We start from the raw sequence: 25,039 nt of genomic DNA on the forward strand, positions 1-25,039 counted from the left end.
GCTCTGTGGGTTAAGCAACTGTCTTCGGCTCAGGTCAGGATCCTGGAGTCCCAGGATCGGGTCCCATATCAGGCTCCCTGCTCGGTGGGGGGGTCTGCTTCTCCCTCTGACCTCTCCCCTTCAAGCTCACTCTCTCTCTCAAATAAAATAAATAAATAAATAAATAAATAACTCTTAAAACAAAACAAAACAAAACCAAAAACTATTAAGATTCTCACTGAGTGAGAGAAATGTTGCAGCAAGTTATACGGGAGGATAAAGTGTAGCAAAGTTACTGGTGTTTAAAGCATTCTGGAAATGTTTTCATTTTGATTCCCATTATAATTAGGTTCCTGGCAGATGGAGAGAATGTAAATCACATCCTAGCAGGAGACAGACACTGGGTTCCCCAAGACATAAAGTATGCTGAAAAGACAGCTGCTTTTATCTTCGGGAGGGGACAGCCCGACTTTCTGTTTTGTAGGATTTAAAGAATAATATTGTACTGTGTACTGTCTCTTCCAGCTTCTCCACCCCACAGTCAGCAAGAAATAGCAGAACATACAATTCAGGAGCACCCAGGTCCCAGGAACCGATGGAAAGCAGAATTAGTTACCTCCTAGACGAGGTCTGCTAAGTCTGTGGAGAGCATCTCTAACTGGCCCAAGTCTGAAAAAGCCTGAGAAAAAGAGAAGGAATACTTGGGTATTTTTTGGCCCTGGGGTTGGGGGTGGGGACTAGCAGTGTGGTTTGTAGTGTTGCATTTTGTCAGCTGTAATCCTCCTGAACCTAACCCAACAAGATTTCAAAGCCAGCTAGTCTGCCTATACACAGAGTTTCCACATGTAGCTCTGGATCCAACCTTGAATTCGTATGATTCTAAAAACATTCCTCATGCAGTTTGGTTGGTGTCTGCTAGGGCAAATATTCTGTGCAGTGGGTCTCTCCTAGGCCTGAAAGTTCTTAGTGAATTCCACAGAAGAAAGGCAGGGTTCTGAGGAGAATAGGCTTTGAATTCCAACAGGAATAGGTTGCTTCTCAGATTCCTGATGTGAAGCTAGAGAGAGGAGGAGAGAGGAAGGCCAGTGGTCTTCCAAGTGCCGAGTTGGGAGATGACGGAAGACGACAGGGAGATTTACCAGTTGAAGGAGAGACCTATACATGATGTCAGGAAGAGTGAGACTTTCTGTCCCTGCAGTAGCTCTCGGTTAGTTCCCATCCACTAAGCCCTAATGAAGAGCCATTCTCTATTATCCACGCCGAGTTGATCAGTGCACATCATGCTCGACATGAGGTTCAAGCAGGATGAACACAAACCCTCCCCAAACCGCTTCCCTCCGATGCCTGGAACAAACACAGCAGGGCCATTAAGAGCAGCACAATATGCATTCATACAAGGGAGGGGATTTCAGTGATGACAAGGGCGAGACAATTGGCGGCACGGAGGGTGGGGGTGGCGGGGAGGAGGAACAGAGCAGAAAGTCATTTGTGGGTAAGAAAAATGAAGTGGAAACGCAACTCGGTGGCAAACCTCCTGGTGCAGAGAAAATTAAATTATTTCTCAGCCTTCCAAGACTCTTTCAAATTATGCTCAATTACAGAAGGCAAATATTTATCCACGTTCACAACGTCCATGCAATCCAACCCATCCCGGGAGTAAAGCTTGTTGGATTTCCATGTAAGCCAATGCCCTTTGGCTTTGGCTGGCCGTGTTGCCTGCTCTGAGGTCCACACACTATTAGCCCCTGACGCCTTTCCGGCCCGGGACTCTCCTTGGTATTCCTGGTGCTGGAATTATTTATTTAAAAGCCAGTGCAAGGTTATGGTCCTTTCTTCTGATTTTGTTTTTTTTTTTAATCTCTAAACATTAAACTTAATAGTTACTTTGGATGGAGGCACTTGCATTAGATCCAGTGGAACAATGCCTTTAAGCCTATAAAGATTAATACACAGGAATTTACATGACTATCAGGACCTGTTTTAACAATGCCCTGAAGTTCCATTTGGACTGGAAACTCTGAATCCTGCTTTCCTGGACACAGAGAAAGCTAGGTCTTAGAACATCATAAACAATCCATTTATTCATAGAAAACTTCTCACCATACGGAAATACGCTGAATGTGTCAAAAAAAAAATGGTTTAGAGCCATGAGAGATGCTTTTGTTGCTCTGAATGCCCTCAAAGTGTACACAGAGGGGCAGTTCCCAAGGTAACGAGAAGTCTGAAAAGCAAACAGGAAACTATAACCTTGTCCAATCTGAAAATCGTGAATTTTCGAACGGCTGGTGGTTCAACTTTTTTTTTTTTTTCCCTTTTTTCTAACTTTCATGGCGCAGGCAAGGTTTTTCTCTCTGTGATTTGCCTTGTTCCCATTCTGACAAGCTGGTTTACCTTGTGCAAGTTTTTGGTTTTTGTTTTTAATAAATGCCACAAGGATGGAAAGGTTAAAATCCCATAGGGCTCTGCAGTTTATGACAGAAACAAAGGCATCTGAAAGCCTCCCGTGATTTTGGACCAATCTGAGCCCACCAGAAGCTTTTCCAAAGTTAAGGACCTATCCTGTCACTTGGAGCACGGTGACTTTGGTTTAGGAAACGACTGTAGACCAGTTAGCTGCTTACGATGATGGCACTCATCATGGGGAATTTCCGTAGCATTTGGTGGCAGGGTCACACATCGATAAGAGAACTTTCTATGCTAAGCAATTACTCAAATCCCCTAAAAGTCATCTGGGGAGACTCCAAGTCATTTTGCAATGTTTTAAAAATTCTCTGATACAGAGATAGGTGAATACAGAAATATCTTTATAGGCTTGTAAAAGGATTCTAAGAGGCATGATCCTTTCTTTGGCTCTCTGCTTATAATTTCCTCTTCCCATCGTACCCAACTCATTTGGTGGCAAACACTTCGTATATTCAGGATGAAACTTCTTGCGCCCACCCCACCAGCCAGAGCTCCCCGGAACTCAAAATCACCACCCCCGGAAGGACTGACAGCCAGATCATTCATAGCTGACAATGATTAAAACCATGTCTTGTAATGAACTGGTTTTAATAAAAACAAACGACAAACCAACTTCGTTCTTAGTTGCTAAATGACTATCTTCAACCTACACTGAGCAAGAGTTTAAGTGGGAGAGAGGAGAAACTTCACATTACTGGACCTCAAGCACCTCTTCCCCCCGACCTGCTCAAAACCTGTGAGTTGATGACAACATGATTCATTTCCTGTGTACCGTCCAAACTGCTACATTTCTGTGACACTTTGAGACTAAATCCATATTTCTAAAGGAGAATGTAAGTCAAAAGCACCCTCACCGGGGTTTAGTGACATGCTTCCTGGTTAAAGCAAAGCTATTTCTGGTAGCAGCCCGTTTGGCCAATACCTGGCATGCGGTGAATGGTTTAATTCTCCAGAGGAATGGGGGGATATCAAGGACGGAGATCTGAAGACTGAAGGTGTTCCCCTTGAAATGCAGCAACTTTGGCTCTTCCAGTAGCTGTCCACCTTGGTGTCTTTCATCTGAAACCACTTCCTACGGGGCAGGAAAGAGAAAAGAGGCACAACAATAAAGTACTCAATTTCTGCCACATTTCTCTCCTATCCACACTCTCCCAGAAACAGACAAACAGCAGAACAGACCCTAGCTTCTTTGCTACCGCCATATCCTTGCAAGGTCAAGACTGGGGACTCAAAGCTGCTGACTAATAAGAAACTGAGCAGAAAGAAACAATTGTTCTTCATTATTTGCTAAACACACCAGACCCTTCTTTAAAACTAAAAGACCTCCCTGGCCCCAAGCAAAATGTTACACTGTTGAGTTTCCACAAGTGTGTGAATTTCATCTGCTATAACCATAACCAAGGAATGTATACAGAACTTTTTAGAGATTTTATTTATTTATTTGGCAGAGAGAGGTCAAGTAGGGAAGCAGCAGGCAGAGGGAGAGGCAGAAGCAGGCTCCTCACTGAGTGGGAGCCAGATGCAGGGATTTATCCCAGGACCCTGGGATTATGACATGAGTGGAAGGCAGACGCTTAACCGACTGAGTTACCCAGGAGCACTGGGATGTATTCAATTTTTACACTGAAAGTTGAACAACAATTTCACCCTTTTACCCCTCTACCCTTTCACATGTTCACCACAAACATGAACATTATACAATACTTATTCTTTGGTTCAAAATAAATATTATAGAGTGAATGTATCCTATTTATTTGTAGTAACGTTCATTAAAGTTATGCCAAAAGGCAAAGAAGAAGGTTGTTTATCAAGTTAGTTTTAGCTCAGAAAAAATAAATCAGATTCCTGAAGGTAAATACTCCTGTATCCTTTGTGGAGAAATCTTTATATTTCATACAAACACAATTCACCTACATTCTATGGAGCAAGCCATTTTCACTGGTTCCAAATTTGTGGTGTCTACAATCCTATTGGAGAGATGATAAGCCAAGTAAAATAACCGACATGAATTCTGCAAAAGGTTAACCTGCCGTTGGGTTGAGGATGTTCGTGTTACTGGAGATAAGAGAGCTCCCTAAATCCATTTCTTAAAATCACCATTAACTGACTTATAATTCCCTTGCAGAGGTACAATAAATAAGAAAACTGAGATCCTTTAATTATGTCCTGTAATCTTCCCAGATTCTAAAATAGATTGTGAGAGTTAGGCAAGTAGGCTTACAAATACAATAAAACTTACATTTCAATTATCAGCAAGTAAAAGCAGCCCCAGAGGTTATCTTACTGGCCCTTGTCTAGGTGCAGAATAACAGGAATTAAAAAAACATGTCTTACTAAGACATAGCTGTCCAGCTTTTACCTGTCACATACCCGTACTGTTAACCAGTTGTTAGTAGTATCTTTTCTCAGGACGAAATGATTCGATTCCAAGGTCATTTGCTCCGGTTATTTTAATGAGAGGGGTGTTTCTTGGGGGCTCTTAGGTCAGTGCTGAACTTTCTGTGATGTAGGAAATGGTCTCTATCGCTGCTCAATATGGCAGCCGTTGGCCACAGTGGCTATTAAGCATTTGAAATGTGGCTAGACCGAGGAAGGAACTGAGTTTTTCATTTTCATTAACTTAAATTTAAATATCCACATGGGGTTTGTAATTACTGTACTGAACAGCACAGTCTCGGGAGTTCCTCACAGTGGGGGTCTCTGGGAGTTGGGCATGACAACATAGTAGCCGGCCTCTGATGGCCACTGCGAAGGGTGGACGGATCATGGCAGGAGGGGGTGGGGGGAGAATTCACTCCAAAGGCTGAGTGGAGATCTTTACAGATGCTGACCGCTGGTTCCTTGTTGAGATTTAATGAGTGTCCACTGGAGCTATGCCTGAGCTGGGCTTGAGTTTACAAAACCTTCTCTGCCACCAGGGAGCTCACAGTTTAGTGAAAGGCTCAGAACAATGGGCTTCTGATGATCATATCTAGGTATTACAAATAACGTGTCTACCTAGGAGGTCAACGCGAGGCACAGGCTATAGCCTAAGCCGGATGGGAGGAGAGGCCAGGAAAAGAAGTGGGAAATCACCAGAAGAGGTGATACTTGAGCTGAACCTTGAGGCAAAGATCAGGGATGGGCACAGGAAAAGGAGGGGGCGTGCACTGGAGGCAGTGAGCAGGGTCTGTGCAAAGGTACCAGGTGAGGCAGAGCTGGGACAGGGTAGGGTAGGAGGTGAGTGGCTGGAGGTGATGAACATCAAATCATGAATTTTCGCTTCCTGTGCTAAGGACTTTGTATTTAATTTTAGAGCATGGATACTTGGGTTTTAAGGTGTATAAGAATTTCTGGGGGAGTGCATATGCTCAAAAGAAGAATCTTGTAAACCAAAAATGGAGGCACAGGATACCAGTCACATTTCCATGTGGTTTTAGGTGGGGTACTCATTCTCTTTAGGCCTTTGTTCCTTAGTTGGGCTTATTTCTGGCCAAGCAACACCATCTGTTAACCTCTGTGCAATTCTAGTCTGAGATTAGAAACAAGGACCAATAAATAAGGTACTTATTAAAACCACTTGAAAGCTACACAATAACAAGTGTGGACCCTTCAAAAGCTACACAATAACAAGTGTGGACCCTTTCATCTACATTTGACTGGGCTGTTTAAAGCATATTCCCTTTCTTTAAATAATCTAACTTCTCTGAGTGTACGGAGAAGTAAACTGAGGTCAGAAGATGAAGTGCCTTGTGCAAGATGGCACATTTCTTAGTGTAGGGCTTGGCTACTTTAATATTTAGAAAGGATATGGAGCACCATCACACTAGAAAGAGAACTGTAGTTTTAAATCACATGTACCTTACTACCAGATGAAAACTGAAGCACACCCCTCTCCCAAAGAAAGTCCTCTTCCTATTTACAGGGTTAGTGATGGAGTAAAGACCAAAACAGGGCAACTTGACTGTGGTCTGATATTTTTTCTACATTTCGCTGCCTTTCTCTATTCTGTACTTGATTTTTTTTTTTTTTTTGAGTCATGTGAAGGTCAGACTGTTATTAACTCTATCCCGTAAATAATTTTTCACTGCTGTGAGATATATATATATATAGATGACATAAGTCAGTCTGTATTTGTCCTACGGTTATATATACTGCCTAAGCAGTCCCTGAAATGCAGCATGGAGAACATTAGAAATTTTTAATAGATGTCCAGTTACAATTATCACAGAGGAAAATGGTACCTTTCAGAAATTCCTGCTTTACGGCCCCCATTTTAAATACAACCATGATTTACTTTTGCTTTTTTTTTTTCTTAGCTTACTTTCTTCTCCACACATTGGACCCACCATATACAATTAACAGTGTCTCATAATCTTGCACCAAATATTAAGTAACCATAGTTACTCTGTAACCAAACAAGTAATTATTAAAATGAAGAAGCCCAATAAAGAACTAATCATTGTCATTTCTAGATCTGTGAAGGCACAACTGGCTTCAGAGTTAGAGAAACTCCTAAGTACAAGCTTTAAAACACTCTCCAAAAATAATAAATGACACTTAGCATAGAATTCCCAGTTACACCTACAATCTATTGTATTCTTTTCAGGGCTGGGCCTGGACACCTGTATTTTTAAATGCTTTTTAGATAATCCTGATGTCCAGCTGGGTTTGAGAATCAGTGATACAAACAGCTCTGCTGAGCTAGTTCTGAGTCACTCAGTAGATGTAGCTGCCCGAGCGTGAGGGCCGGTAGTCACTGCTTTCTCCTATCCGCCTCCTATATGACAAGGACCTTATGTTAGAGCTCCACTTCTATTGCTAAATTGATATCTGCATTAATTAAACTCGGAAATATGGTCTCTGGCTAGTTTATTTCCTATAAAATGTACCCAAAGGCTATGGTTGGTGGTGGTTCTAGTCTGTCTCCTTTCTCATTTCACCCTGGGGGCTGCTAGCTCTCCAGATCCTAGAGTTGTGGCCAGGAGAAGCCTGGGCTTTGTGCCTCAGTGAGCTCTTTATGTTGATTTAATGAGACAGGCAGCAATACTCAGGTGTGCTTCAGGGACACTAAAACAGGCAGGCTAAATTTACATATTTATGAGACAAAACTGTTTGAACTTAAGCATGTGCGTGCACACGCATGCGCGTGCCCCCCCCACAGACACACACAGAAATTATGTCACTGCTGTGTTTTCCTTTAAATGCTTTACATGAACAATATTTCCCAAGGTTGCATTATTGATAAACACAAGAACTACATCTGGAGGAAATCCTTTGAAATTAGATTCTAAATCCACATTAATGCCAAGTAAGTAATGAATACCGAGAGGTACTGAATAGGAGGTCTGGGAGCAATGGAGAAAAAATCTAGTTGTTTTTCCTTCTTTCTTTCTAAGATGGGGCAAGCATTTAATTCCTTGCTTTCCCTGAGTCAAGGTTTGTTTGAGCTGTGTGTGTGTGTGTGTGTGTGTGTGCGCGCGCGCGCGTGCACGTTTTTGTGAGACAGACACAGTAAATGAAACATGGACAGTAACAGAATCTAGGTCTTAAGATGTTACCACCATTCCTCACCCAGTCACCAAAGGAGATGATGTCAAACACGCACAAACACACACACGCAAAATGGCCGCTCTAATTATCGCAGAAACACAGAAACAGGAAGGACAAGAAGTCATGGCTTGTTCTCTTATTCTCCTCTCATCTTCAGGCAAATTTTTTATTAAAAACAAACTAACAAGGCACCTGGGTGGCTCCGTCAGTTAAGCCATTTGCCATTGGCCCAGGTCCTGGTCCCAGGGTTCTGGTGCTGGGATGGAGCCCTAGGTCCAACTCCTTGCTCAGCAGGTAGCCTGCTTCTCCCACTCCCTTTGCCCCACCCCCTTGCTGGAGCTCTCTTTCTCTCAAATAAATAAGTAAAATCTTAAAAAAAAAAAAAAAAGAAAGAAAGAAAGAAAGAAAAGAAAAGGAAAGAAAACATATCTGAGTTGATTTAACTTCCCAGAGATAGTTGTAGATGTATTTATCAGAACAGATCTTCAAAAACCTGAAACTATATTATCTCTTACCAAGGTGTAGGAGGTCTTTTGTTTTTGTCATTGAGAGAAACCGGTACTATTATTCAGATGAAGTATCCCCAGAGCAAAGGGGAAGCCAGCCCAGCAGCGCCTGCAGGAGGTACAGGGGAGGAGGGCAGGCCTGGAAGGAGACAGGGTTTCTGTTCCTGTACTAAAACTCCCAGGACTACAGTTTGGTAGGACCATTATGTCACCAGACCCTCACTGGTTCTAAGAGGACAGAAGAATTGGGTCTGGAAGCTGCCCTCCTTCCAAGGTTTCCACAGAGGGCGTAAATTTTAAGTATTCTATTAGATATAACTTCACTGAACTGTGAATGAAATGAAAGACCTCACCATGATCTTCAACTAGGCTTCTTCCCTGATTAAGAGGACAATCCTAGCTGGGCACATATGTGTTGCGATTTCTTTGAGACATGAACGATGCACTGTAATAAACACCGGCGACTACTACAACCAAGACTGTGTCTGTTTCCAAATCCCAACACACATTTTTAACACTATGGTAATGGAGGTGAATTCCAAGATAGGCGATTTCAGCAGAAATGCTTCTTGAGAGATGACCCATTACTCTTGATGAAGAAGTCAGGGTTCCATCCGAGTTCCAGAACGCGAGTCATCACTGGATATAATATTTTCAGCTCACACCACACAATTGGGGGAGCTAATATTAACGTGTGAAGTCTGCTAGAGGTTCAAAAAGTGAGCTGTTGCTAAGGCTTTCTTAAAGTGGAACAGTTTTAATGGGTTAGTAACTATATAATTTTCCCTTCTAATTAAATACCACGTACCAAGCTGTGAAAAATGTGACATGGATGATTTGGGATGTTTAAGGGGGTTTAAAGCAACCTGGGCAGAAGGCCCGGAACATGTCCACTTATTAGCAGGGTAAAAAATCCAGAAAGCCAGATTCTCTCAGAAACAAAACCCAGAGATGAAGACCGCAGACTGCACAGTTGTGTTCCGAAAAGCTACAGGTTATGTTTTAATCTTTCCGTGGGCCAGAAAAGTTATTCGACCAAGGCTGACGGTCTCTCAGCACCGCAGGGGGAAGCATGGCCTTTGCTGCTCACCGTGACGGCTGTCACATACATCCTGTCAATAACAAGTACAACCAAACCCAACTTTAAAATCAGCTTTATTGGACATAATAGGAGAGAAAAAGAATCACTGAGGTAAATAGATGATGACAAATGGGGTTAAGAGTGTTTCTACTGGAAAACATTTCTCTAACGCAAAATTATAGGGTTTTAAGAAGTATCTCTAAATGATGAAATAAAGATAATTTGGATTCAATTTAGAGAGAGAATATACCATTTTCCCCTAGCACTGACGAAGAAGGGTATATTACCCACAGGAAAGGAGAGTGGCTTGAAAAGCTGTGTTTAGGGCCTCGTTTTCGTGACTTCCCCTGCAATTCACATTCATCTGTGAACAACTGAGCTGTGGTAGAATCTGGTAGCAATCAACAGGAAGGAAAATAGATTATCTGAAAGTCACTTCGTTTTTTCTTCAGGCAAATGTCGAACTCACTAGTATAAAATATACATCAGCATTATTCAAAGTGAGATCAAAATGGCTATGAGGGCCGACTTCTGAGGCACCTGTGCTAAACAGACCCTCACGGGCACATTGGTCAGCAGTGGGTTATACCCGTATGAGCCCAGAGGCTGGAAATCCTCCCAGGCCCCCCATGTTCACTCCAGTTTACTCAGCCTACAAAATCCGGCCGAGTCACCGAACACCCCACTTGACTCCTGCCGCATTCAGCTGTAGTAACAACCTCAATTCATTCTTTATTTTTGGTAGCCGAATGGTCTGTTAATGTGTTTTATCTTGGAAAAGATGTTATGAGGGGTGGTGAAAATGGATGAAGGTTATCAAATAGCAATCACAGGATGACGTTTAACGACTCACACGGAAGCTCTTTCCTCTCCAAAATGGCGCCCATCTGCAAAAAGGACCTTTTATGAGCAGCCGTATAAGCTGTGTGCCTTTCGACATGCTACTTAAGAAAGAGGGAAGGTTCGAGAACGTAGGTTGGCAGTGAGTCACCTTTCCTGGCTTGTGTTAAAGATTCAGGTCACTGTATCTCCTCTATTGGTAAACATGAGTTTTCCAGCTCAGTGTCTTCAAAGCTAGTTACTGAGGAAATGCTCTGCATAATGGACTTAATGATCCAGGACTGGAATAGCAGGGATCTGGGATGAGGTGTGTCAGGAGAGCTAAGCTATTTATATATGGGCAAAGCTTACACAGGTACTTCTGCATTATCCTTGCTGCTATTAATAAACTTGCACTCTTCATGAGTAGCTAATTTAAAATGAGTCTTAACGTGATTAAAAGTACCAAAAATGGAAAAGAACCTTGAACTACCTCTGCCCTAGTAGCCCTAATTATTAATAGACCGTGTATCCAGGATATAATATGACTGCCCGCTGATAGATAGGATTTATAATTGTTGTTCCCTAAGTATAACCTTCAGCTGTTCAAGCAATTTTCTCACTGCCTTCTGCACATCAAATAACACTTGCTGTTCCTGTGCCTCGTGCTGTTCTCCTTTCTTGACACGGCAGCCCTTTCTCTTTTGCCCTAAATGACAGCCATGAAGGTTCACAGAGGGCTCTCAGAGACTGCTCTCCAATCTATTGCAACTGGGTCCCTATTTTCTGAATTCTGACTACACTTCTCAGTCAGTTTATAATTCAGTACATGGTGTTTTCTATGTGTATTTATGTAACTCTTCTCTATTCTTTTTTCAAAGATTTTATTTATTTGAGTGAGAGAGGACACAGGCACATGAGCAGAGAGAGGGGCAGAGGGAGAGGGAGAAGCAGACTCCCCGCTGAGCAGGGAGGGGGGGGGCCCATGTGGGACTCGATCCCAGGACCCTGAGATCATAACCTGAGCCAAAGGCAGATGCTTCACCAGCTGAGCCACCCAGGTGCCCTGACTCTTCTCTATGCTTGGGTGTCATGTCCTCGGACCTCAGCACATTGTTGGACATATGGTAACACACCTCTTGCTTCAGGATAGGCGTCCCCAGTAAGCCAGTGCTGTGGCTCCATGTTGCAGGCCCCCAGCAACAGAATTCTCCACAGATACTGATCTTTAGGCAACCCCATGCTTTCATGACACCAAAAGAAGAATTGTAGAGAAAAGGCTGACCTGAAATGCCCAAGGGGTATTGTCCACACAGTAGACTCTCAAGTTGTAATCCAGAGAGTTACAGGACATGCAGCCAAAAACCGCCACCTTAAGCTGCTTCACGGCACAGTCTGTGATCGGTTCCCCGGTGAGGGCGTAGGTCCCGAAGCTGTCGAGCAGCACGTGACATGCAAAGGGGTCCAGAAGGCAATAGCAGGATGTGGATTCATCCTCCACTGACATCACTTCCTGTGGGGAAAAGGTGTCAGAAATTCTCTCAGCTTCGAAATAAGATGCGATTTAACAATGACGTTGCATGGACAGACACGATTTTTTCAGGATATTTTTACAGTCCTCATTTCCTTGATGTTAAACACTCTTTTTCTAGCAAAATAACTGCTTATATCAGGGACTCAAGAAATAGTTATATTCAGTGTGTTGGAATTTTATAGTTTACAACAAACCTCATTTCCAAAGTTCTTTTTTTTTCCGTTAATTTGTGCAGCGCTGAATTTAAGAAAACTCTTAAATATTAACACCCGACAAGCAAACTCTGTCTTGAGAAGGTTCTATATCTGAAAATCTTCTTTCAGTATCCTTAAGATAATATTTATTTTCCTTCAAATATTTTATCCTCTTCCCACCAAATTCATCCACCAGGGACCATTAAATAAATGGTTTTGATAAGATGTTCGAGAATATTTCACCTTCCCTGATAAGAACTTTGGTTTGTGTGACTGGTTGGGTAGAGCATAAATATAACACCATCTGGATGAAAAACTTGTGAGGACTTGCTCCATGGAAAAACTCAAGTGATAAAAATCAAGGCAAAGAAACTATAATGGAAAAGGGAGCCAAATCCGGCCCCTTTATGAACCCCACGGAACTTTGTGCCCGGGAAATGTGCCCCCGGCTGGACTAGGACTGAATACATAGCAGAATGCATTTTCAACAAAACGTACAGGCTAGCTGCAGAGATAGCTGGGCAGGGTAAATGTAATCCCCTGTCGCAACTGGGAATTTTCTTCTCCTAAAGAAACAAGATTTTCCTTTTTACTCCTTTTGCCTGAAGCACCTCCTGGGAGAGAGGATCCCAGGGCTGGCTGGAATAGGTCATTGTGTTCCAGCAAGATAATTCACCTGCTTTCATGCAAACTGACTTCAGACAGACATAAAAGGAATCCCTATCAGACAGAGAAATCAGAGGTTTCACTTAAAATAGTAATAACAGTGCAATAGTTGCTGTGTCTGTCTCTCTTGTTGTTTCCCTCCTCATACGCTACCTCATTTTCTTGTCTTGTCTCTCTTCGGCTCTCCCCTTCGGCTGTATCGCTTTCATACACTCCTATACACAAGGCAACGGACGCTCAGTAATTCTCAATGCATTCATTAATTCACCAAAATATATTCAGCGTACATTTAGCAACTGCTCTGTTGCTGAACATTTCAACATGTTCTAATCCCTACGATGGCAGAATCAGAGAAGTTTCTTTCATGAACACACCCTGGGTGCCCTGAGCCGCCTCCCGATCTCCACAGTGGCCACAGGGGAAAGTCAATTCAGATGCGGACACGGTCTAGGAGGAAGGATGGAAGTATAGGTTTTATATACCAGGAATGGGCACGTAAGGCGATGAGTCTCTGCGGAGAATTACAACGGTATTCTTAAACCCAAGAGAAAAGTTCTGGATCCTCTCCTGCTTCTCTTTTCCATTATCATGGAAAAACACCAGCCAGAACCCTGAGGATACTGTAAAGCACATGCCGCCAGCCCTCTCAAAAAACAAGAACATGCTTACAGATTTCACAGCAGACTTGTGTTAAAAGAAGTACGTGTAAATCTATCCCATAGGTGGAAGCTAAACCCTATTTTTTAAAAAGGAAGACTAGGGTCTCACCTCCCACTTGCCCTGCTGCGTCCTCTTCTTTAAATGGATGTTCCAGTGCTCAGAACTGACGTCCGCACAGTGTGGTATGGTCAGTGCAAAGGGAGTGGTGACGATCATGTCTGGGGGGCCACAGGTGACTTCAGGACTCAGGAGCACCTCGGATCCATCGGACTGGAGGCTTTATGGTTGGGAGAGGATACAAGAAGTGTGTAAAGAAAGGGGCGTATTTGAATGAGAATTTAGTTATATAGACTGGGGCTTTCTTGAAGCTTCCTGGCACTACAAGTGCCCAGAGCTGGTCTGGGCAATAGCCATTTATCCTGAACGGCTCAAGCACGAGGAATGAGTTTAGCTTAGATTTCAAAGCTAAGTTTTGACACACAAAATAACAGGTGCTTCTTCAGAAATACAGGGCGGAACAGAAGACCACAAAGACCTGGCCGGTGTGTTATTCTCCTTGATAACATTATCTATAACCAAAGTCCAGAGCTCTGTAGGAAGGACTGCTCTGGTAATCTTCCCATCAGATTCCTTCCTCCCAACAACCCATTCTACAAATATTTTTAATGCTAGTAAGTGATAAAACAAATTATTACAGAACAAAGCAACCCTTCCGACATACCCAGATTGAGGACGTCACTTCTGGTTTTGAAAACATTTGTTTTCTCCCAGTGCACAAATACACAGGTTACATAGTGACAGCAGAGAAGACGGTTATAAATGTGCATAATAAAATACATAGATACATAGCTTTCAACTCTTCACTATTTTAGTTCTAAATCTAAAGTCATTCCACCCCAGCCTAGTGTGGAGAGTTTTCTGTATTGTGAATTATTCACAATGGGAATGCGGAGTCATGAAATGATAAAAGGAGGTGAAATTTAACTAAAGGGAAATGATATCATTGCATGATATCTTTCAATTTCTTGACTTTTGGGTTTAATCTCTGTCCCCAAAAGTAAGACGGGCTGGTTTATAGGCCAGCAGTCAGTGAGAAGAACCCACAAGTCTGCTCATTCTTCCCCAACTGCTTCTGTGTTATCTGATTTGGGGGGGAGCGTATTTCCATTTGTAAGAAATACAGTGACCCAGAATATAGTCCATAAAGTCATTTAGGACTCTCAGATGAGCAATGCTAATGAGCACTGCGATTGGTATTAAGACAGAATTTTGGTATTAAGACAGAAGTTTGCTCTTACACGACCTAGGAAGGGCATGTAGATATGTCATCCCTCATCAAAAAAGCCACCCCTTGAGCAAGATAAAGATAAAGATGAAATTTAGCACCAAGAGATGCCATGGTCTTGTATAAACAGAACAGTTTCCTGTGAGGGCATCGAACATGTTACTAGTTTCCGAGTCGCTTTTGTTGACATTGCGCATTAGGCACGGTCCTACTCGAGCTCATTATCTGTCATTTACTGCCGCTTTAAAGTCCAGACACAGAAGTGGGCAGGAACATCTTCTCTCCACTGTATCTAAAACAGACCTGAACGTGACTGCAGTGTCCTCCCCACTTCAGGAAGCCCTGAAGCCACAGTCACAAAATCCAACCATCCACCTAGGAAACCATAGTCCAAAGTCAACGATTCTTCCCATACAACCAGAACACAGGGGGACCTGAAAATAGTCTGCCTCTGCCTTTAAGCAGAGCAGGCGAGCGAGGCGGGCAGGGTCGGTAAGTAGTGTATTAGCAAGTAACAAACGTGCGCTGAACAGTCTGGATACAATATATTTGAGGTTTGGGGGCGTGTGGAGAAAAATAAGGTAAAATTCCAGGGTGAGCTCTAAGCAGCACGGGGTGGGGCAGCCTGTCTGTGGATGCCTGCCAGCGGCCATTAGAGAAGGTTAAGCGTTTTCCTTATCATTGCTGCTTGCGTTTGTCACAGACGGGAATAGCAGGGATGCTTGGGAGTGACCGATGACAAGCTCTCCTAAAAGAACTACTTAATTGCTTTCAGAGACTCATCCCCCTTGTTGAACATATTGTTCCAACATATGGGAATTTGGGGAATTATTTAATGCCAAATGAAGTGAAATCAGCTAATTAGATGAACTCTTACACTCATGAATAGCGAGGCTCCTTTCCGTGATAACTTCAACAGCATTAGGCAGCAGAGGCAGAGCACGGAGTGGCAGGCAGAGCAGGGAAGGGGAGTTTGCATTAAGCAGGCACTGGGCATTTCCACCAGGGCAAGGGAAGCAAATCAGGATTGACAGCTAAGCCTCCTACGTGGGTGTAGTTCTCTGGTGAAGGAACTAAACTTACATCTCTCCATTCCCCCCCCCCACGATTAATAATAATTTGTCCTTCTCTGCCATCTTCTATATGTGGCAATCAGGGAGATTTACAAATATTAATTAAAGCTCTTCACACACCTGTGGAGGCAGGTGTTAACAGCATAAGGTCACAGAGCAGTTCGCCGAAGTGATGAGCTGCAAAATGCCCCCTACATTTCTGACTCGTACGCAGGCTCCTGCTCTCTGTGACTGAATGGACTTTCCTCCTCTGTAACTACTAACAGATTTTCTGGGCACACTGCTGGCTCTCGTGACATCCCAAGTAAAGATGGGGGTAGGGGGGCATGTAGTCCAAGTGTCATCATGGATACAGACTTAGGACATTTGAGGAAGGAGGTCTAGGGAGAGAAGGCTTTAATTGGGCCTGGGCAAAACTGAAGATTCCTGAGGACAGTATGGATGGCATTTCAATTTTCCCAGAGCACATCTGACAAGGAAGTATTCACGCTCCTGCTAGGATTGCTGTGAGCTACGAACAGCAGCAATTACAAGGGCTATCCTAGAACCACTTCTAGGCATCACATGCTCTAGTGTAGACGGAAAAGTCTGGGTGTGTTCGACTTTTGCTAGTTGTCTTTTTCCTTGTGTTTGATCTGTCCATCCATCCATCCAAATGCTGTACATATTTATGAACACTTAAGGATATAAAAAGATCAATCAATTAAGAGCCAGTTCTGGGTGGCCAGGTAGCTTGTGGGGCAACTGTAGGTAAGCAGGTTATGAATGCCAATTTCTGCTTCCTCAGTGCAGCTGAGGGTTCTAGGGAGATCTGCCAGCTTTGCAGAGAACCACAGGATATCCGTGGGGGGGGGGCACCCGTAGCAGCCACAAGAGCATTTGACCTAATAATCTGGTAAAGTAGGAAGACTCATGTTGCTACTTTGTTTAGAACCAGAAAGGGAAAACGTGGGAAGAGTAGTTGCGGAGGACACAAGAAGTGGGGGAAAGAACATTCTGATGTGCCGTTTGTGTCCTCGCTACCCCTCACAGCTCTGCCCTGATACCACATCCCTCGTCTGACCTTTTCTGTCATGAAAGCCACAGGGTAGCAGAAGGGAAAGCCCAGGACTTTCTGAGCCTCACTTTCCTTACAAGCAAAATAATGCCTCCTCTAAGACTGCTGTGAGAATTGAACAACAGCACAAAAAACACCTACTATGTCCTCAGTGGGTTGAGGTTCTGCTTCTCCCTATCTCAAATGCCCATCTTTCCTGCCTTTTGAGGAGCCTTATTTTCATGGGAACTGTGCTTTCTGAAATTGCTAATTGATTCAATAAATTGTCATTCTAGCAAGATGTGCTTTAACAGACATTTCACAGCCTTAAAGATGTACACTATTTAAGGGAATTTAAGGCACCTTGGCAATGCTTCCATCCTTACCTCCCACGGTCTGTCCTCAACTCGGCAACCAGCGGAATCCCACTGGAAATGCCAACACGTTTCCACCTCCAGGAATCCCGGCTGTTCTGCTGCTCTAGAGCACTCCGGGCTGCCTGGAATTTTTCGTTCGGGCAGCCCCGTGACAGGCTCCCTCGTGCCCTTCAGGTCTTTGTCCCAAAGACATCTACTAGTGAGGCATTCCCTGACCATTCCCATCACTGAAGCTGATCTTTGCTTTTCTTTTTCTCCATTACACTTAACTGCCCTCTAATACACTATACCATTTACATAACTCTTTACTTTTGTTTCTCACAAATGAGAATAGAAGCTCTATGAGGCCAGGGAATTTATTTTCTTTTCTTGTTTGTCATTGTATCTACAATGTCTACTAGATGCCAGTTGTAAGCACTCAGAAATAGATGTTGAGAAGGACAGAGAAGTCCACCTGAAGTAGTTCCTACTGGCCAAAACCTGGAACATTTTGAGTATCAAAGGAAATAATGGTAGTATAGGATTATAACCCATTGAATAACATAACTCATGAGATATATGGATATATACATGAACGAATAATGAGAAGGGGAAACTCTCCTATACAGCAGAAGCCAAGTAATAAATGCAGAAAATCATTTGGCAACCAACCGTATTGATTCTTGATTCAGTCAAGAATTATTAGTAGGGGGCGCCTGGGTGGCTCAGTTGGTTAAGCTGCTGCCTTCGGCTCGGGTTGTGATTCTAGAGTCCTGGGATTGAGCCCCGCATCGGGCTCCCTGCTCAGCAGAGAGCCTGCTTCTCCCTCTCCCTCTGCCTCTGCCTTCCTCTCTGCTTACTTGTGCTTTCTCCCTCTGTCAAACAAGTAAATAGAATCTTTCAAAAAAAAAATTATGAATAGATGCTCATCTACTTGGTGGAAGTTTAGAAAATAAAAAGGAACTATTTATAAGGGTTTGATAGTATCTCCACCGCCCCTCCCACCCCCGAGAGACTTACTAATTAAAAAGGATAAAAGACTACTTTACAGTGGAGAACCTTGGCAGACACCACCTAACCAAGTTATCAAAGTTAACACTGGCAGAAATGGGATGGATGGACAGGACACGCCTCCCATAGGACACAATGAGAAGAACTTCACATTTGTTTGTAGCATTCCTGCCAATAATATACAACCTGAATCTAACCACAGGAAGCTATCAGACAAGCCCAAATTGAGGGACATGGTGCAAAAGAACTGATCCACACTCTTATAAAGGGTCCAGGTCATAAAATAGAGACAGACATAGGAACTGCTCTAGATTACAGGAGACTAAAGACACATGGCAATAGAATGTAATGAACAGCCTTGGATTTTCATTTGCCACAAAGGACATTATTCAGATAACAGGAGGAATATGATTAAAGTTTGTGGCGCAGATGATAGAAGTGTATCAATGTTAACTTTCTGATTTTGAGAACTGTGCTGCGGTTTTATGAGAGAATTCCTTTTTAGGATATACACACCGAAGTATCTAGGGTCAAAAGTATACCTTGTTCACAATGGTTACAGAAATATATATGTGTGTGTATGTACATCTGTATTTTATGTGTATATGCACACATATACACACATATGGAGAGAGAAGAGAGCAGAAATGTAAAAATCAGTAAAATGTTAACAGTGGTGAATATAACTGTGGGATAGCTGGAAATTATATTCTTGAAACTTTCCCTTAAGTTATTTTTTATTTTAGATTTTATTTTATGAGAGAGAGAGAGAGCACATGTGCGCAAGTGTGGGGAGTTGCGGAGGGAGAGGGAGAGAACCTCAAGCAGAATCTGTGCTGAGTGCAGAGACCAAGGTGGGGCTCGATCTCATGGCATGAGTTTAAGAGTTGGACACTTAGCTGACTGAGCCACCGAGGTGCCTCATCCTTAAGTTTGAAGTTGTGTCAAAAATAATCTTTTTGAATGAATGAATAAATGAATGGAGACAGGAGCCCAGGGAAAAATTTCCAGACTTATAATGAAATCAGCAGGGTCACCGACTACTGCATAAAATGTGCGCTGGAGGGTGACAGGTGCTCTAGCTGGTTGTCCAAGCTTGGCCACACTAGCCACCTGGTAACGGCCATTCTGCAGGACACATGTGCACACCAATGGCAACAGAAGGTCACGCCGAACATGACCATGTGCGACTGGGAACCACTGTGGGTCTGGAGGTGGATCTGTGCACATTCTGCTTTTGCTCTCAGAATTTCCTCACCTGATTCTGGACTGGCCGTGTGTCACCCTGTTCAAGCAAAACAACCAGCTCTGTATTTCGAGATGAGATTTTCATTGTTGTTGTTGTCTGCCATGCTGGGCTTGGTAATTACTGCTCTCGCCTCTCCTCCTCATGGTCTATATTATAGATTAATGTACGTTTGATCACCTTTACCCAGAGTATCACTCAGGAATGCAGGCAGGAGAGTAATGATAGTTTTACTATGCCAGACCCTGGGTCGATACATAATTAAATCATATTTTAATGGAATGGACATAAAAGGCAGAGAGATGGAAGCTATACTTAGTCTTAAGATTGGAGCTCAGAAAACAAGGTAGCGCCAGCCTCCTACAGTTTCCTGCCCAAGAAGATACATAGTTTTAGCTATTATTATACTTTTTCTCTTTCCATTAAAAACCTCCTATATTGACCCGAATGTGAACCTTGCTATGGATGAAAAATCGAGGTTTGGGGCTTATTCTTCCTTTTATCTTATTGGAGTCAGATACCTGTCTCATTCTCTAGCTCTGACCAGATCATTCGGACAGGCCCCAGGAAAATGACTTCAGAGAACCCCCTGCAGAGAGGAGTCCGGGAAAGCCAGCTGGCTCATCAGTCAACCCCAACACCATTAGCAGGTTTCCCGAGGACTTTTCACTCCATAACTGCCACGTGTGAGTTAAGAAAAGACTTTTGCGAAGGGAGATTAGGGGGGGTGAGGAGCAGCAGAACAGAGGACAAAGACAGAAGTTCAGCAAAATCTTCTCTTTATCACTGTGGATTCCTTCTTCAGCGTTGAAGTGGTCTTCAAAGTATTGAATGGTTCAGAATTCTTCGGGCAGCTTATTGAAAATGATACTTATAGACACTGTCAGTTCAAATTTTGATTCTGGGAATGGCTAGGTGGCTCAGTCAGTTAAGCATCTGCCTTCAGCTCAAGTCACGGTCCCCAGGTCCTGGGATGGAGCCCCACCCTGTGCTCCCTGCTCAGCCGGGAGCCTGTTTCTCCTTCTCCTTCTACTACAGGCTCACTGCTTGTGTGCTCTTTCTCTCTCTCTGACAAATAAATAAAATCTTAAAAAAAAATTTTTTTTTGATTCTCTATTTCTGGGGCAGGCCCCAGGAGCCTACAGTTTTTTGAAACCTGTGTTCCTTACATACAAGGAAGCCCTACTGCTAATCTTTGAGAAAAACTGTGTGGTTCTTGAGAAAACAGGGACTTGGTGGTCTGTCCAATGCAGAAAGGGTAGGCTTCCAAAATGGAAGTTGGAGGCTGGTCAAGGTTAAACGCTCAGTCTTAAGGTCTCAGATGATGCTCCTGTGGTGGGAAATAGAACCACACAGGGATTGTCCTACATCCCCTTTCTCCGAGTAGCGTGTGGCTAATAAGCAACGATGTCAGGTTTGGGGGGCGGGGTGATGAGCAGTAACTGGAAATAATGCTATTGCTCATCAAGTCATTATATTCCATTAGCTGGGGTGGGGAACAGAGCAGTTAGTGCGGTGGATTCCAACAAGCAACAAGCACAATTCACCGAGGAGAGAAGCATATGGCTCTATGACGAAATGGTTTAAAGATCTGGGTCACCCACTCGGTATTGTCTGAAATAGGATCACAGGACGGGAGATAGCACGAGGGGGGCTGGGGCGGGAGGGGAATTATATTCATACTGGAGTGTGTATCTGAGTTTGCTGAAACGGAGCGGTACCACACTGAGAGAGGAGACTGTTTGCATACATTAAACGGCTTTAGTTTACACACACATGCATAGGTGTTTACCAATTAATATTACTGAAGGAATCGCAAATCATGTGGAAGCCACCAGTTCTTAGACACAATTTAAGCCTCATCTTTCATGCAGTGCTGGGCTTGTGTTCAGCTTGTTTACCAGGAGTGGCAGAATGATAGCTCGTTGAGATGCTTTATGGTGGACGATGGGATGGGAGTGTGTGGGTCTATGTGGCACGCGGCTATGACAGTCTTTATACTTACAGGTTGTTGACGCATTTCCATCTCGAATGGGACAAACAACAGACTCTTCTGGGGCAAACCTGAGTCCTATTTCTAGGATCACTTTCTTTTAGGCTGGGAAAGGACTCAGGAGCTATCAGTCCCAATACCATCTTTGTTCAGATGACGAAACACAGGGCAGAGGGTGGGGTTGAGCAACAAGCCAAAGTTGGACCTTGCCTGCGACGGTGGGGGGGGCTAGTCTCTTCTGCTAGTGGTGGTGGTGGTGGTGGATATGGGCAGGCAGGGGAAGGAACTGATGTTCTCTGGGACACATTCCCTAAACCTGGCATTTCTAAGGTCAAACGCCGGCGTGAGAGTTATAAGGGTGTATTCATAGGGACTGCGTCTTAGGAAGATGGCGGGCACTAAGGTACAGTGATTGCAACAGAAGCTTATGGTATTTTCCTATTATCCCTGAGCCACAGACTTAGTGGTTTAAGACAACCGAAACTTACTATCTCACAGTTTTGTAGGTCTCGCTGAGCTAAAATATGTCAGAGGGGCTGCATTCCTTCTGGAGGTGCTAGAGAAGAATCCATTTCCTTGCCTCTTCCAGCTTCTGGCGGTCCCTCTTCCCTATGCCATTAGCACAGCATCCTTACAGTTCTGTATCAGACTCTGATACTCTGCCTTCCTCTTATGAGAGATTTCCAGGATCCCCGCCCCCGCATAACCCGGGGTAATTTCTCCCTCTCAAGGTCCTTAACCTTAATCACACCTCTGAAGTCCCCTTTGCCATGCAGCATAGCATCCACAGGCTCTAGGGATTAGTGTGGACATTTTGGGGAGGGGGTGGCATTCTTCTGTCTGCTACCTGGTTTTTCATGGCGTGTTCACTTTAAAGTTAGAACCTAGAGATGCCCCTGCTTCTGTCTCCTGATCCCCTCTTGTCTCCAAGATGCCACACAACTGGACCGAGGTATTGTTTGACCTTCGGGCATGTCCATCCTCATTTCCAGAGGGAAGCTCCCTATCTGTCTACAACTTTATGGGGTCCTGGGAAGTTCTCATTCCTTTGTTTTAAAGATGATAACCAAAGGAGTTAGGAGGTTGGTCATCTAGGTTTTTTCAAGGGCTGTGCGGATTGTCTTAGAAAGCATGGAGGCCAGCCTCAGTGTGGGCTGGTGTGTTCTGGCATTTTTATGAGGCTATAACTAAGTGAAGTGGAAAGGATGATATATATTAAATATCTTAATAGGACAGGTTATTTCTACTTCCAGCGTGGGCAATAAAAGAGATGGCATATACAAATAAAAATAATTACAGTATGTGGTGTTCCTTTACAATGCGCAATCAAACTCATGAACCGATGACTTTCCTCTTATTGAATTAAGGTGCACCTTCCATTCAGATCTATTAACAACATTCACAAACCATTGTTATCTTGTCAATGGCATCTTTAATTAAAGACTCCTCTGGACCGTTCTAATCACTTCACATTGTGAGCTCACAGGGGCTTCCGACGTACTCTGATGAAAATGATGGCAATTTTTATTTATGCGTATTTGTTTGTGAACCAAGGGGCCGTGGGGTGGGAGGAGCGGTGAAGAGCGTGGTGTGCAGAAATTCTTTCCCAAAAAAGCAGATCAGAAGATGACAGCATGGGAGCTTTCCCCCCTCCCTTTCTCTTTCCCCCTCTTCCTTCTTTCTCTCCACCTCTCCTCTCGTTGTGGGGGTAATGGCGTTCTCTTCAAACTGAAATGACTTTGTGAAGGAGTCTCCGTGATTTCACGGCAGTAAAGAACACAGTCTTCATCTAAAGGTGCATTAACCCTTCTAAGCCATTAAGATACTATTTGATTAATTGCCCCTTTTATCACACTGCATGGCACTGGTAGCGGGAACGAGTTAATGTGTTTCCCAAATGGCAGCAATCTGTTCCCCTTGCACTCGTGCAAAGAGCCCCTTTGTTTTTCCTTAGAAAGCCCCTTCCCTCGTCAGCATTGCCTCTGCCAGACACAGAGCTCATTAATGCCGAATCCCCTCCAAAGGGAAGATGTTTTCCATTCTGAGTCTTCCAGTAAAAGAATCCCTAAAACTCCCTTAAAGCCACAAGCGGGATTCCAATCTATGACTGAGCATTGAACAGAAGTGGTGACAGAAAACAATCTGTTCACTTCTGTCCATCACGATCTAGCAAGGGAAGCCTGACAGATCTTGTTCAAGGCTGGCCTAAGCTGCCAGCCCAGCTTGACTGGCCACTGATCTCCTACTGTGGACACGAGTCCACTCTTTGGACTCCACATAATACGCCTCTAGAGTATAAATCCTAGGCCCCCGTGTAAGGAGATCGAAGCCGACTGAAAGGAATTGATGGAGAGTCCTTCGTATCTTCACAGGCTCTGATCTTAGAGTGAACAGTTAATATGTGTGCTATCACTGAATTGATCTTTACTCCCAGTCTAGGAATGAGGTAGCCATCTAAAGGAACCCAGCATCATGGGGACAGAGCTAAAGCACATTCCAGGGACTCCAGAGAACTTATCTATGCAATTAAAAAAAAAATAATAAGGCCGGATGAAAGACAATAATATCAAAAGATAGCATTTGTATGGTACTTTATCCTTTGCACCAGACTTCTCATATATGTCACTTTATTGTCCTCCCCCAAATCCTGGAATGCAGCTAATATTATACAGGATGTCTAAATGGTACAGTTGAGGCCCAGAGAAAGAAAATGACTTGCTCAGAGTCATTCAGGCTGGAGAAGTCGCTGCAGCTGGGGAGCTGGAACTCAGGCCTTCGGAATCCCTGTGCTCTCACTGCCACCCGCCATCTCCTTTCTGATCCCTCTTTACCTGTCAGGGGAGACCAGTGACCGCGTCTATACTACTTTCCCGACAAGTTATGTGTGTTGTTGCTTCACTTCAGTGAGCTCCAGGACTGACCGATTCTTACCCAGCTAGGGAGGCAAAGAAAACAAAGGTAGGCAGAAGACTCTGCCCTGCACACGGCAGGCAGGCAGGGTTTGTGGCCAATATCATGACTTTCTGCTCTATGAGCATTTGCTGCCAGACAGTCTGGCCAAAAGCTTCACCGGGGATTTCGATTCAGCAGTTGTCTTTTTTTTTTTTTTTTTTCTTGGTTATAAATATTGTTTTTGCATTGTATTGATTTATTCTTTAATCAGTTTCCTTTCTCCCCCCTTTCTTGTAAGTCAGAGGGCTGTGTTTATTCCCTGGAAAGAAAGCCAAAGAGGCTCCTGGAGCAACTATTATCACCAACTGTCAGGTGACCTTCAGCTGGCAAATCTCTCTCAACTAGTTAATCGTCAGTTCCCAAGGCAGAATTCTGGGAATTATCTTCCACTCCTTCATCGCTCACGTTAACAGCTCCCTCCCAATTTCTCGTGCACAACCAAAGACAAGGACACTCAAAAGTAGAGTGACTATTATTTATAGCCCACATTGCAGATACTTCCGAGGATGAAGAGGGCACTATTAATAAACGTGCTAGGCAAAAATGAGGCACATGTTCACTGTCCTCACAAGGAGGGTGCTGGCATAAAGAAGACTTGAACTGGGAAGTGGTCCTAGAGATGAAGCAGAAAATAAGATACCAAAAGTGGTGGA

At 43.7% G+C, this 25,039-nt stretch overlaps 1 protein-coding gene across 2 annotated transcripts in view; it reads right to left on the reverse strand.

Moving 5' to 3' along the window:
• UNC5D (unc-5 netrin receptor D) overlaps positions 1-25,039 on the reverse strand; it is a 233,451-nt gene that overhangs the window by 26,180 nt on the left and 182,232 nt on the right. For both annotated transcript variants that reach the window (XM_044225400.1, XM_044225401.1), the window contains 3 exons: positions 13,543-13,711; positions 11,666-11,893; positions 3,365-3,514 (listed from right to left, as the gene is read on the reverse strand). In XM_044225400.1, the coding sequence (XP_044081335.1) occupies positions 3,365-3,514; positions 11,666-11,893; positions 13,543-13,711 (547 nt within the window). The remainder of the gene's footprint in view (positions 1-3,364; positions 3,515-11,665; positions 11,894-13,542; positions 13,712-25,039) is intronic.

This window comes from Neovison vison, chromosome 11 (assembly GCF_020171115.1).
Source record: "Neovison vison isolate M4711 chromosome 11, ASM_NN_V1, whole genome shotgun sequence".
In the NCBI taxonomy this organism is placed as follows: domain Eukaryota; kingdom Metazoa; phylum Chordata; class Mammalia; order Carnivora; family Mustelidae; genus Neogale; species Neogale vison.